This window comes from Aquila chrysaetos, chromosome 5 (assembly GCF_900496995.4).
Source record: "Aquila chrysaetos chrysaetos chromosome 5, bAquChr1.4, whole genome shotgun sequence".
NCBI lineage: Eukaryota > Metazoa > Chordata > Aves > Accipitriformes > Accipitridae > Aquila > Aquila chrysaetos.
This window is the reverse complement of record NC_044008.1, coordinates 32,192,918-32,206,652: the sequence shown is the minus strand read 5'-3', so window position 1 is coordinate 32,206,652 and position 13,735 is coordinate 32,192,918. Positions and strand designations below refer to the sequence as shown.

Here is a 13,735-nt window from a genome sequence, read left to right as displayed (position 1 = left end):
AATAAAGGGAGAAAGATTTGAATGCTCTTTAAGACCTACAGACTGCATACTTAACAAACAACTTAACATTTTGCTTTAAAAAAGAAAAGGCAAAACTGTATAAATTTTCCTCTCAGAACGTCTGCATAAAACAATTCGTTTTGAAGATAATTGTAAGAAGGTTGGCAGTACTTTTTTGATGGATAAATGCCTAATAGTTCCACTGTAATGAAGATATATTTTCAATGAAAATATATTTTCAATGAAAGATGGTAACACTTTTAGTAAGGCATGGCTACAAGAGCTTCCGCTGGAAATATTAAGCTCTTTAACTTCATCTTTAGCAAAGGTAAAATGGTAATACTGTTTGCTTAAAGCAAATAATAATAAGACAGCATTGAAAGTGCTTATTTAAGTTCATTAAAGGCCTCTCATTCTTTCAGGAACCTGATCCATCACAAAATTTAAGCACGTAAGTTGATCCAAATCAACAAGCTTATGTGTAAGTGCAATGTTACGCACATGTTCAAGTCTTCTGCTGGATAAGAATCAACTTGATTCTAAAAACACTACAAATTGTGATGTGAGTATCGATAGCAAATCACAGCGAAAAGTCTTCCAAAGGTCAATGTCAGAAAGAAGCTAAACCAGGGGGAAAACCTTAAGAACCCATCACTCCTGCTGCGCACTGAGATAAAATTATTTTAATTAGCATCTTTATTTTTCTAATGAGCCTCCTCCTTCTCTTTCTGTTCCTGCTTCCTGTACACCTTTCTATTTCCCTGGCATTTAACATTGCCATAAGTGGCTGCTGGAGACAGTCACTTGGTATCACTCTCATCGGTATTGATCTACCTGACAGTGTTGTATCCTGTTACATATTTTCACGAGAGAGGGACAAAGATCTGTTGACACAGCACATGGCTAGATTAACCTGGAATGCTAATGGATGCTGAACAGAAGAGCCATGGGCTCATTCATTATCTTACCTAGCACTAAGTCGTCAGGATCCGTATCGTCATCGCAAGCCTAGAAACCATTTGATATTTAGAAGTAGATCTCGTACTGTTTTCAATATGTCACAGAAATGAGGGCCTACTAGTGTCTGACAAACTCATGGTCAGAAACAAGATGGTCTGGGAATGAGCCAAATTATCTCTACTGGGCTCGCAGGAAAGTAAACAAGGCACTTCCAGGTTTCTGAGCATTACAATCACAAAACACATTATGATTACTTATTTACAAATGCCAGACACTCTGCAGTAGCCTGAAATGGTCTTCTAAGATCCAAGCAGGGACATGGCAGACAAGGTAAACAGGTATTAAGTATATTCATCCACTTTGTATTTTAGAAGAAAACACACATCTCTCTTTAGCAATTGTGAATAATGCCATATGTTGTGATAAAAAGCTTTAAATAATGTAGATTCTGGCCCTCAGTTCATAACATGTATTTTTGAACCTACTGTTCCAGAGAAAATCCCAAGATAGACAAGTGATGCACAATGCAATGGCTCACCACCTGCTGACCGATGTTCAGCCAGTCCCCGAGCAGCAATCTGTCCCCACCCCCGGCCAACTCCCCCCAGTTTATATACTGGACATAATGTCACATGGTATGGAATACCCCTCTGGCCAGTTTGGGTCAGCTGTCCTGGCTGTGTCCCCTCCCAACTTCTTGTGTCCCTCCAGCCTTCCTGCTGGCTGGGCAAGAGGAGCTGAAAATTCCTTTGACTGAGTATAAACGCTACTTAGCAATAACTGAAAACATCAGTGTGTTATCAACATTCTTCTCATACTAAATCCAAAACATAACACCATACCAGCTACTAGGAAGAAAATTAACTCCATCCCAGCTGAAACCAGGACATCCACAAAAGTCATGATGTAGCATTTCGCGGTCTATAAAGAAGATTCCGTCATCCTGACGGAGAAGAGGTACCAGTGGAAGCCAGCAAGATGCTAAAGGGACATCAGTTTCCAAGAACCAGTCATCAGTCAAACAGAAAAAGTGACCACTCAAGCAGTCCCACTTCATATTATACGAAAGGGTTAGACTGTCTTTGGGAAGTCTGCCTCTACTTTTCTGGACTGAAAAGAGCGGGATAATTACCCCTATCGCATATGTGCCAGTGAAGTCCTTGAAGAGCCGCGTCGTTAATTATGTAGTTTCTCCTTTACAGCAAGTTTCAAGGATGAAAGGTTCCAACCCTTGGCAGAGCAAGTTTCTCCACTTAAGCCTAAGAATGACAGGGTACAGCTTGCTTGTCTTCTCAGACTGCCAAGAGGAACGCCAGCCAATACCAATTATAGTACTTTTAAACATACTCACATTTGCCTATTAGTTACTTAAATCATTTAGGTGATTCTTCCTTAAAAACCTAAGTGTTACTTCAAAAGTGACTTAAGAGCCTAACATGTTGATCTCACAGGAAAGCCAGTGCTCAGCAAATTAGGGATGAAGGTAAAGTGCAGTAGTTACTCTGCACAATCTCCCCACACAAGCCTTCCAAGTGTGTATGAAACACCAGCAACGTACTCAGAAATTCAGCTGCCTTTTGAGGCCTGATCTGACCCTAACTCAGGTACTGCCTGGCTCTGAACTATGAAATCCCAAGGTAAAAAGTAGAGCGGTTTCATCAGAAATAAAATATTGGTGGAACACAGTAATATTTTTTGCTGTGGTTTCCTCTTTTAGCCAAATATAATCAAGTATTCATTAAGCACAATAAAATATAGGGCCTTTGCAGCTTTTAATTAGTCTTTTGGAGGAAGAAACAAAACAAGCCTATTGCTGAAAGACTTAATTCTTTTGGTTCAAGGTTAGTATCCCAAGTGAAGATACACTTTGGTTCATTGATTTATATGGGATGTACTAGATGAAAGAAAAGTTTAGAATTGAGACTTAGCAATAGGATATGAATTTAATGGGGAGTCAAAGGCAACTTAGAACTATGTTGGAGAGAGCCCAGATGTCAGGGGAAAGAGAAGAAGAGTCAAATATTACCAGTAACAGGCATGAAACAACTTTTTTGGCAGCAGACTGACAATCATCACAATGTTCCCTGAGGAGTGATTTGCTGCTCTCATTTGCCTTACACTGCTCAAAGTGCACTCAGAAAAACAACCCTTATTATAACTGTCCGTTCTATCAGTAAGTGAAAGACCAAATTACTTATGGCTTTTTCATCAATTTATATCTGCAAGACTACATTTCAATCACTAATTTACCTGGAAAATAAATATTGCTCCTGTCTTATTGCAGAAGACGATCTCTGCCTAAACTTCCAATGCACTGATTCATGTAATATTTGCTTCCCTTCAGTCAAGTGTGCATTCCCCACTGATGGGAAATGGCCAGTCATTGTAACAATTCTCAGCGTCTGCCTTTGATTACCACAAAACGGAACTGGCTAAAAGTCGGGGGTTTTATTCCAAGAAAAACTCCAAATTTCTAAAAAATATGTATTTCAGTTTGGGAAAAAAATATTTTTAAATTTCCTGCAGCAGGAAAAAGATCAATTTGAAAACAGGTAAAAACAGTTAGCTTATAGAGTGACAGAATACCTGTCACCCTTTCAGGCCAAATTCTGAACATCTCAAGTCAGTGTAGCTTCAGATTTTCAGCTTCCTAGCTCCTTGTTTCCCAAATACTTCTAGCTGGTAAGTCTGAAAGCTCTCAATTCTCAATCAAATGCATGAATTCTGAATATTTTCAGGTTTTTTTGCTGATATCTTTGAACTTGGGACAGACCATATGGTGAGACATGTCAAAGGACATTGACCCTGGAAGCTATCAGCTTCCTGGCTCCAGAGCAGTTAATATCGTAGGTCTGTTTAGGAGCCATGGGTTGCAAAAACCTTGACTGGTGGCTCCAGGGTCACGGATTGGTTTGCCCAAAGGCAACTTACAGGGCAGAACGACCTAGAACTGTGGGTCCAGCACCACAGGGGGCAAGGTGAGCCAAATACAATTCCAAAGAAACCCCGTGTTTTGTTAAAAACTGCTAAAGCAACTTCTTTAATATTCTGCTTTCAACATCTGCTCCCAGCTAGCTTGTCTCTTCGCTCTGGTGCTTGGTGTGTCTTGTTACTGAAATGAGAACTCATGATCTTTACTCAAAAACTGTCCCCGATTCCCACATTCTCCATTATTGTTGCCATTGCCAGCATTCCCCTTGATAGTATCGTGTGTGAAAGAACACCTCCTAGAACTTGACCTGATCATTCTAATTGTGCTCCTTCTTTCTCTACAGTATCTATCTTTCACTTTTTAACCACACCATGCACACTCCCAAGCAACCCCTTATATTTTATCTTGGTTACTGCAGCTATGTATTTTCTGGATACCATGACATTTTCATTGCCAAGAAATACACTGAAAAGGAAAATTTGCTAAGACTAACTGCCAGCAGCTCTAGCACTCATTTGAAACGAGAAACCCTCCAGCAAGATTCAAGTGCTGGGGCAGAGCAAAGACTGCAACATCAGATTTACATAATCCAGATGGGTGTCATAAACCCTAGATGACAGAAGCAGACTTTCTCTCAACTCAAATGGATATTTAATTATTTATGCAAAGTACAGCAGGTCCAAGAGCAGAGAGTGTGCACGCTACTCAGCCTTGCAATAATACACCAGAAATAGCGAACGCCCTCTGATTATATAAGACTACAAATCTTCCACACTGGAGGATGGTGCCATATCTTTAGAGGTGGAGGTAGGTCTTATCTTTGGCTTTTGATGAAAAATGCAAGCAAGTATTTATTCCATACCAGAAGATAAGTTAGGAACTTTCTCTGAACTGGTAACAGCACTATTGGAACCTGCCCCTGTTTGAAACCCTTCACACCAAATGGCTCCTATTCTTCTTGCAGGAATCTACCACAGCCAAGTACAGTCAAAGGAGAGATCAAAAGAACATTGCCATGAATACATCAACGCATACTCAAACTGTATGGAATGTCACCATAGCCATCTTTGTTCTTCCTATGTCACTTACTCATGACCTTCATAGCACACAATCTCCCCATGTCATCCCACGGCACCTGCCAGGAGGTGCATTCTGGTGCCAAGATTTCTGGCTTCTGGGTACAACTGCAATGTGCATAATACACAAGTAGTAGCATTAATCATCTGGTCCTGCCTGTCAGGAAATTAACTGAACATTTGTTCTCAGTGATTGACTCAAATTTTTTATCAACCAATGTCCAGCACTTGCATAATATTACTGATGGCAGTTGACAGCCTTCTTCCACCCCCCTCCCAGGAAAAGCCCAGTGTCGAATTAAAATGGTGAGTTTTAAGTTTTAACTCTGGTGCTATCAGCAACCCTCATATCTTAACAAAGAAAAGGCCCTTGAAACACATAATAAATACATTGTAAGCATGAGATCACAACATTTTAAAGGTCTTGATTTTTATTAGGCATCAGTATATCCTCCAGCAAACTCAGACGTGGGGTAAAGAACAATGTTCAAATCCTCCATAGAATAAAATACTGTTCTCACTAAACCAGAAAGGACTCCTGGGAGCTATGGAGTAATTTCTTAAAGCCAATGAGCTTACATCACAGTATTAATCAGATTTTTTCACTCAATAATACAAACAATATAGTCTCAAGGTAGTGAAATTGAGGCAATGCCTGAAATGGTAGGCCAGATTAAGCAAGCCTATGAACAGCTCACTTCAATTACGAACTCATTAAGTACACAAAGAACTCCCCAAAACACAAGAATGCTTCATGAAATGCAGTAGAACTAGTTTTATGAGTAACTTTCCCCTCAAAGTAGGGAAGGATCTAAAGCCTACCCTGAAAATAACCGAAACATTAGTACACAATATTTGCACTTTTCAAACCTCAGTCAATATTTCATGTATGCACAATTTAATTATTCTGCTTTTCACATTTTCTGATCTCAGTTCATGCAGTCTGTATGTAAGCAAAATGTTTTCTTTCTTGAGAAGAGCTCTACTTATGCTGGCAATCCAATTCATCACAGCAACTAAAAACCAGCATTCATTTAAATTGGCATGGAAGTCTGAAACAAGCTTTAAAAATCTCAAAGTTGTTTGGAACAGTTGGAACAGAAACTAGATTTTAATCCTGAATTTTAACTTTCCAAAGAGCTCCTTCTATCTCTTAAAATGAGCCAAAACTTCAGTTGCAAATGCCTCCGTAATTTCAGATGTTAGAAATATTACTCCTGAATGTTCTAATATTTATGACCCCATCTCTACTTATGAAATGTTTTACAATTTGTAATTTAAAATTAAAGTCAGTATATGCAACATTGCCCCACTGTATTATGAAAACTACCACTATATTGTGCTGGTGGAATTTTATGAATTTTATGAATTTTAGATGGTGTCTATATTACAGAATTTTGTGTGTAGTGTCTCTTCTTATGGGCATACTTCCGTTCTTCTAATCGTGTTGACCACCAGTGCACAAACAGACAGTAGATACATTTTTTTATAATCTAGAGAAAGAATTAATTCCATATACCAAATTAGAATAGACAAAACCAATTTTAAAGTCCAGATCTGTCTTTTTTCAAGCTTTTAATTATGGTGTCCATTCTAGTAAGTATGCTTCCTTACAGTTTCATCATTCACATTTAGTAACTCATTGTATCTGCACAAATAAATTAAACCCATACAAACAGCATAATTGACCTTGAAATGCATTAAACTGACAACAGTTACTTAAATGAATTAACATGGGAGGTCATCTTACCTGTCAGGCTGAAGACGAAACAGGGTGTAATAAGATGATAGATGAGGAACCACATGGTTATCTTGTGTTCAGCGATTATCTCAAAAGGAATTGTGCCTTGCAATACCACCATTCAGAGTACTAAAAATACCTGATTACAGAGAAAGAAAAAGGAGTGAATAATTCTGACATCAGGCTTTATCTCATATTACATTTCACTTGCCAGATTATCGGTCTAAACTGAATACTTAAGAGTTAATATAGGATAGAGTCTTTTGAATAATAAATGCATTGTCAAATTTGCTGGATCAAATTAATGATCTCTTTTATTCAGAGAGCACACTGTTTAAGAGCAGTCAGATTTTCCCGTGATAGTAAGTAATACAGCAAATGTTAATACTGAACATCCTCTTTTAGACTCATCTTCCTAAACCAAAACTTCCTAAACCAGATCCTCTCTCTGTGAACACTTCACATTATTAGAAATATTAAAATATTACATAGCTTGCAATAAAATAAGGAAAGTCCAGATTCTATCCTCCTTCATCTCAGTAAATACTACATTGCGATTAATGATTTCAAAGTCTGTAAAAGAAAATTACAGTGAAACTGAAGTACATTAATCTCTTTCAGGATTCATTTATTTTGTCCAGCATATCATTCCTTTTAAACTTTTAACATACAATTCATGATCCTCTGGAAAGGCGGTATTAATTTTTATGAGTTTCCTTTTAAATGTTGAATATGATCTTTATTGCAATGTCGTATTTGAAGTTTCCTCTTTTCCTTCTGCGAGAAACTCTGCCTCTATATATACTAAAACCGAGCTAAAGAAGAAATATGCAGCTTCTTTTGAATATTCTAAGATTTTAGAAACCATTTTTCAGAATACTTTTCTTCTGTAACATTTTTTACTTCTTTCAATCAGAATATTTTGCTAGCTTTTTGTTTCTGGCTGGTGGCTGTTATCTATTTCTTTAAGGCAATGTGCCATCATGCTTGCAGTGTGCAATTTTCTGTTTTGTTTAATGGATTTCTTGCCATGAATATATAAATGCATCCTTTACATCTATCGCATCTTGTTCATACTTCTTCTCTTGATGGGTTCTGCTGTAGCACTGGTTAAGTTACGACCCTCACACAAAGCAAGGCTTGCAGCTTATCACTGACAGAATATTGTTGTATCTCAGGCACGTGCCAATATCATCCATTCCTCTCAGTATATTAATTTTGTTACTATTTCATTATAAAATATGCTTATACATACCTGAATACCCTTCAGTAACATGCATCCTAGAACATGTTGCGTGCTAATACGGCATTGTCACTTTTTGCAAAATGTAATCTCGATGCTACTGTTTTTCAGCTTCCCTTGCCAAGTACCCATGACTCCAATAGCGGTTTCTACCTTTTACCGGGACTCTTGCTCTTTCCAGGTCAAAATTTTTACTAAATTGTTCTCTTCTTCCAAAATCCAAATGTTTTAGAACTTGTTCTGAAACGGCCCTGTTTCTCACCTTCAACACCAAGAAACGGGCCGTTTTGAATTTCAAAGCACATGTACAAACATACCTGACTCCCTAAGTAAGCGTGGGATTAATGCTGCTCTGATTCACAGAGAGCTTCTGGTCTGAGCTGCCGCCGGAGACGCGTGTCTCGGTGTGCGTGTCCGATGTCTCTCCTTGAGGTGGCTAGGAACACGTCTTGGTCACTGGCGCCTCACACTTATCCCCTCCTCCTCAGAATAACACTAAGAAGGTGTTTATCTGAACATGTCTACAATAGCGAACTTTCCTTAGAAGAGGGGTGTTTTATTAAACTCATAGTGTAGGAAAATGGCAAGAAATAACACAAGAGAATCTTTTTGGCTCAGAAATTATAGCAGCTGTTGCACTTCGTATTTCTCCTTAACAAACAGGTCAAAACTGTATTAGTTGCCATGACCCTAAAATGATAGCTGTTACATGAAAACAGTGCTCAGCAAAACACATACAACAGTGATCCCCAGAACTGAGATTTATTTAGAAATATTCCCTGGAAAAAGGCTCTTATGTTGGCAACAAATGCATACGCTTACTGTAGCTGGATCCAAGGGGAAGAATTTACTAAACATCTTTACCCTCCCACTTCTGTTGGCACTAAAGTTTCTTCAGACTCTGTACACAAAGGATATTCACAACTATTTCAGGCATCTACCTTAAATGACCAAGGTATGAACTACTATGTCTATATGATTCCTCCAAAAGACAGTGGTTGGCTACATCAACAAATGACTTTGTATACTTTTCCAGCAACCATATCCCGGCTATGAAGCTTCTTGTGTTATGACACTGCCTTGCCTGGAACATTTATTTCCAAGTGACATGAGTTAAATTGCATAGTTGCGCTGAAATAATACACATAATTAAACAGCAATGAAACAGGAGCTCTGTTGGGAGCAACGGTAATTACACAGTAACTCATGGTGATAATAACTGTTCAAATATATTGATAGATGAAACTGTTAAGAGTAAACCTGTGTTGTCTCTCTGACATTACAGGCACCGCTGCAGACAGAAGATCCCTCCTCCCTCTCTTTTGCAGTATCCAGGTTTGATTTTGGAAAGTTACCTTGTCCTCTAGCTCTCCAAAAATTCCTTTCTGTTGGCTCAGGAAAAAATGGTTTGAATGCTGGTTCAAATTACGGCAAATAAAAATTGTGTCAGTAAATGTTATAAATACCTCATTTTACTCAGATACAAAAATACACACCCCACCAGGATTAAAATCCTTTCCTTGCTCTCACTTTTTTCAGCTGAGTGGGTTCTGTATATATAGCACATCCATCCCTCCTGATTTATCTCAGCTTGTGGACAAGAAGCGAGGCTGTTCCACATCGCTCTGCTGAATTTTGGCAGAACTGCCTGCTATGAGATGAGACAGCATACGGGTTATCGTCTGTATGTCTGAAGTGGTGTGGCTGTACACGACGTTACCACCCAGCTGCCCAAGGAGAAGTCCAGGCGTATTTGAGGCAGCAGCACTCGTGCCCGAGGCAGCACTGTGGGCTGCAGCGCTCAGGCGGCATTACCTACTGCCTCTTTTGCTTTACAGCTCTCAACCTTTTTTTCTTCGCAGAGAAGGACGTTGTCGCCTAAGTAAAAATCATTCCTGAACAACAGTCGTTAGTACGACTCACTTTTCTGCCCTGTAAAAGCAGAGAGTGACTGCATGCCTGGACGTACTCCTTTTAGTCTGCACAGTACACTATCCTTTTCTCACAACAAAGCATCATAATTTTAGCAAACGAGTAAGACATTTTTAAAATATGTAATAAAATAAGCAGGCATTTAACTGCAACTGTGTCAAGTTTAATTACTATCTAATGCTCACTAACAGATTTAGGTCCCTTTTGACTGTTCAGTTTCCCAAAAGAGCCAGTCACCACTACAGGGTCTTTGCCTTGCTAGATTCAAGAGAACTCCTTGTGGTGAGCTGTCTGGAGTGCAATCCTCCCAAAGGAGGTGGGGGAAAACTGGGACATTGGCTGCTGAATAGGAAGCACATTCAATTTTGAACACAGGGACCTCCCAGAATGCTTCAGGAGGCTTGCAGTGTCTTGTGAAGCTTCATTAGGATGAGAGGTGTTCCCAGGACACAAGGTTAGACCTGCCTCTCTATACTACCCAGTTGTAAGGCTTTTTTAATCTCTCAAAACGCACTACAGGAAAACGTCTACATTTTCTTCCATATTCTGTGTGGCTTTCTTCAGGTCTTCACTGCACACTTTGGCCTTCATTAAGGAGAAAAAGACACTTGTTTTACAGCTATGAAAATAGCCAGTGTTTTCCATCACTTCCCTACTTAATCCAAACATGTAGATGACATCATCATTTTGCAAGGACATAAAGCATTCATAATGCAGACACAAAAAGAAATTACGAACAGCAGGTAACGGAAGTCAGTTGAATGAAGATCGTAAGATCAACAGCAGTGCAAATAGGCTACATAATCTACTAGATTTGAAATCAAGAAGGGGTGGGAATAGACAAGGGAAAGCAGAGCAACAGTGGGGGATGTTAACGGCGTGAAGAGGAAGCAAAGACACGGAACTCAGCATTACAGAGGGGAAGGATGTCATGTGGGACATGTAAGTGATGTGTGGGAGGATGGAAGCAATAAACCAACCCAAAAGGGCAGTCAGAACGAAAGGCAGAGAGGGAAAGCAAAGGAGATGGAGATTTAGGTAGACGGAGGAGCATGAGGATTAGCTGTCACCTCTGACAGTAAATCTCAACATTTACCACGGCAAGATCTTCCCTGAACCTCCCTTGCCGAGGCTGTCAGCATGGGAGCAGCGTGATCGCTGCATCAGCCCCCGACACCGGCTCAGGGCTCCTCTCAGGGACCCCAAGTGCTGAACGGGCAGAGAGGGGGCAAAGGAAAGCGTTTAGGAGCTCTGGCTCGGTACACTTAGCTAGGAGAGGTAAATCAAGATGCTTGTTACAATTCTCACTTCCTGGCGTATTATGATAATTATTCACATTCAAGTTTCAGAATTGGTAGAGATTCCGTCCAGATTAGACTATAAATAGATACAACGATCTAGAAGAAATCTCTGGTTCTCCACTCTTTTTCAAAACATGAATGTATATAATTGCAATAATTCACTAGTAAATTAACACAGTGGCAAGTTATAATCAAAGCCTTTTAGAAGCCCCACAATACTTCAACCTAATCAGTGTTTTGTATTTGTTTTTACTTCAGGCTCTTTTAGTAATTTTAGTAAGCATCTAATTGCTCGTTATCTTGATTTTCTTAAAAGAGTTTGCGTTTTTGCTATGATAACTAACTCCTCATAAATCTTATTAGTTGCTCAATATTTAGAATTACCAAGAAACTTCTGAATTTAACAAAAATAATGATGTACATTGCATATTATTCATTGTATCACCCTTTGCCCTTGTCTATTCTTTTGGTCTTTGCAATTTAATTTTGTGGTCCTTCAACAAGTTTTGGCATTCTAGGTTAGACAGTGCCATTAGAAAGGGCGCTACATCTTATTCCAAAGTCTGGCTCCTCAACTTTTACCCACAACACCTTTATTTACTTCTGAAACCAATACCTTAGCCACTAGCGTTTCCTTGCCTTTTCTATTACTAGAAAGGTGATGACAGTCAAGTTCCTTGCCACTGCACAGATTTATCTCATTACAGTGGTCCAGGATTACTGTAAGTAAACTTCCAAGCCAGCCCTGCTATTACAGCACTGCTGCATCTACAGAAGATTTTAGATGTTAGCTGGCTATCTCTCAAGAGTCCAAATATGGCTTTAGTACCCTTCACAAAGGCTTGTAGAAACACTTCATTTCCTTTTGCTCATCTTTGATTTCTATAATTATACTCTTTGGTTTTGCCAGATTTGTTCAAGTGGAAATGGAAGTTCAAAGCCACTGCCCCCAATACTGCCCGCTGGCCCAAACAGTCTGTCACCAACAGTTGTGCTTCTAGTATTTTCCACATCATCCTATTTAAAAAACATAGCTACTCTCTCCATTTCACATGAATGAAAGCCAGCTAAGAAGCCCATCAATTTGATGGCCCATAAATAAGATACTCTTCCTGAACAGAATTTACACTTTTAAGGACAACACGCAATAAAATAACAAAGAACCACAAAGTTGGAGCAAAGAGCAGTCTAATCCGCCCCCCTGGCCCCAACTACTCAAAAATACAAGTGTTAAATAAATAAATTAAAAAAAACCAAACAGGATCAGTTCATTAATACATTTAGACAGGCTAAATTAATAAGTGATTCTATCACTAGTGGACAATTCAACCAGCTCTGTATTTTTCCTTAATAAACATTGACTTGGAAACAAGAAGAACCAATGTCTTGGAGGTGATGAGGACTCCAGGTTGTTACAGGGCTTGGCCCAAGTTTCAATGGGAAACCTTAACTTCAGAGTGCAATGTAAAACTTCCATTCTTTTACACATACTTATGAATTTACTCTTCGTGCCTTCTTTTCCACTTAAACTCTCATGTCAATAAGCTTAAAAGAACTAACGTCCTGGCACACTGATGATCTGCAATATACTCTGGCTCAGAGTTACCCTTTCTCTCCCCTACCTGCCCCCTTCTTTGGAAGCTGTGACTTCTCTCCAAGAATCAAGCGCCAAAAAGACAATGAATTCCTTCTTTAGACGTGTTTTGAGACATGCCTTTTGCACTTGAAAGCAATAGCACCTATTCTACAAAGCAAGAAAACATAGCGCCTATAACAAGAAACCAAAAAATCAAATATATTAGAAAAATCAAATATATTTGCAGAAGATTTTTATAAGATACAGAAGGTATCAGGGATCTGAATGGCAACCTTACTGTTACAAGATGTCTGTTTTCCGTGGCAATTTTCTAATGCACCATTTTTTCAAGTAGGACAACACGCTGGTAGTTAATCACACTGTGAATTTAACTCTCCTGTTTCCTTTATATTTACACATCAAAGAATTCAGACCTCGAGAATCAGTAACTTCTTCAGTCAGTTGCTCAGTAGGCACTTTTGCTCTTTTGTTAGGCAATTAAGAAGCCCTATGGGCCTTTTCTTTGCTTGCCTGCTACATCATCCTTCCCATTTTCATTTTTTTCACTCTTTGTTTTGGCTTTCTGTTATTTTGTCAGATAGTTCACGCAACTAATGAGATGTCTTCTTTTTCTTATTTGCATCCACAGATTCATTATGAATCAACACTAATTCTTTTCCCTACAAGGGTTTTACAGTGGTCACACATCCATCTCATCTTGCACTTAATCAACGACTCTGTAGCAAACAGTCATTTACTATTGCTATTATAAACATATTTTTTTAGGAAGGTTAGGCATCTTCTAATTTGTGGTAAGTTCAACAACTCAGCTTTACTATTACTTATGAATACAGTTTGGTTACTTTTCTTGAGTCATTGAACTGCAAAACGCTTTTGTTTTGAAATACCTTCAGATAATGAAGTGTCGCTTAGCGGTACTTAAACACTGTCTTTAATCATCATGTCAGCAGCAA

The 13,735-nt window shown here is 38.9% G+C and overlaps 1 protein-coding gene across 1 annotated transcript in view; it reads right to left on the bottom strand.

The window, feature by feature from the left end:
- Nucleotides 1–13,735, bottom strand: part of CNTN1 (contactin 1) — a 255,513-nt gene that overhangs the window by 89,232 nt on the left and 152,546 nt on the right. The window contains exon 3 of the mRNA XM_030014181.2: nt 6,719–6,848. Within this exon, the coding sequence (XP_029870041.1) occupies nt 6,719–6,830 (112 nt within the window). The 5' untranslated portion in view covers nt 6,831–6,848. The remainder of the gene's footprint in view (nt 1–6,718; nt 6,849–13,735) is intronic.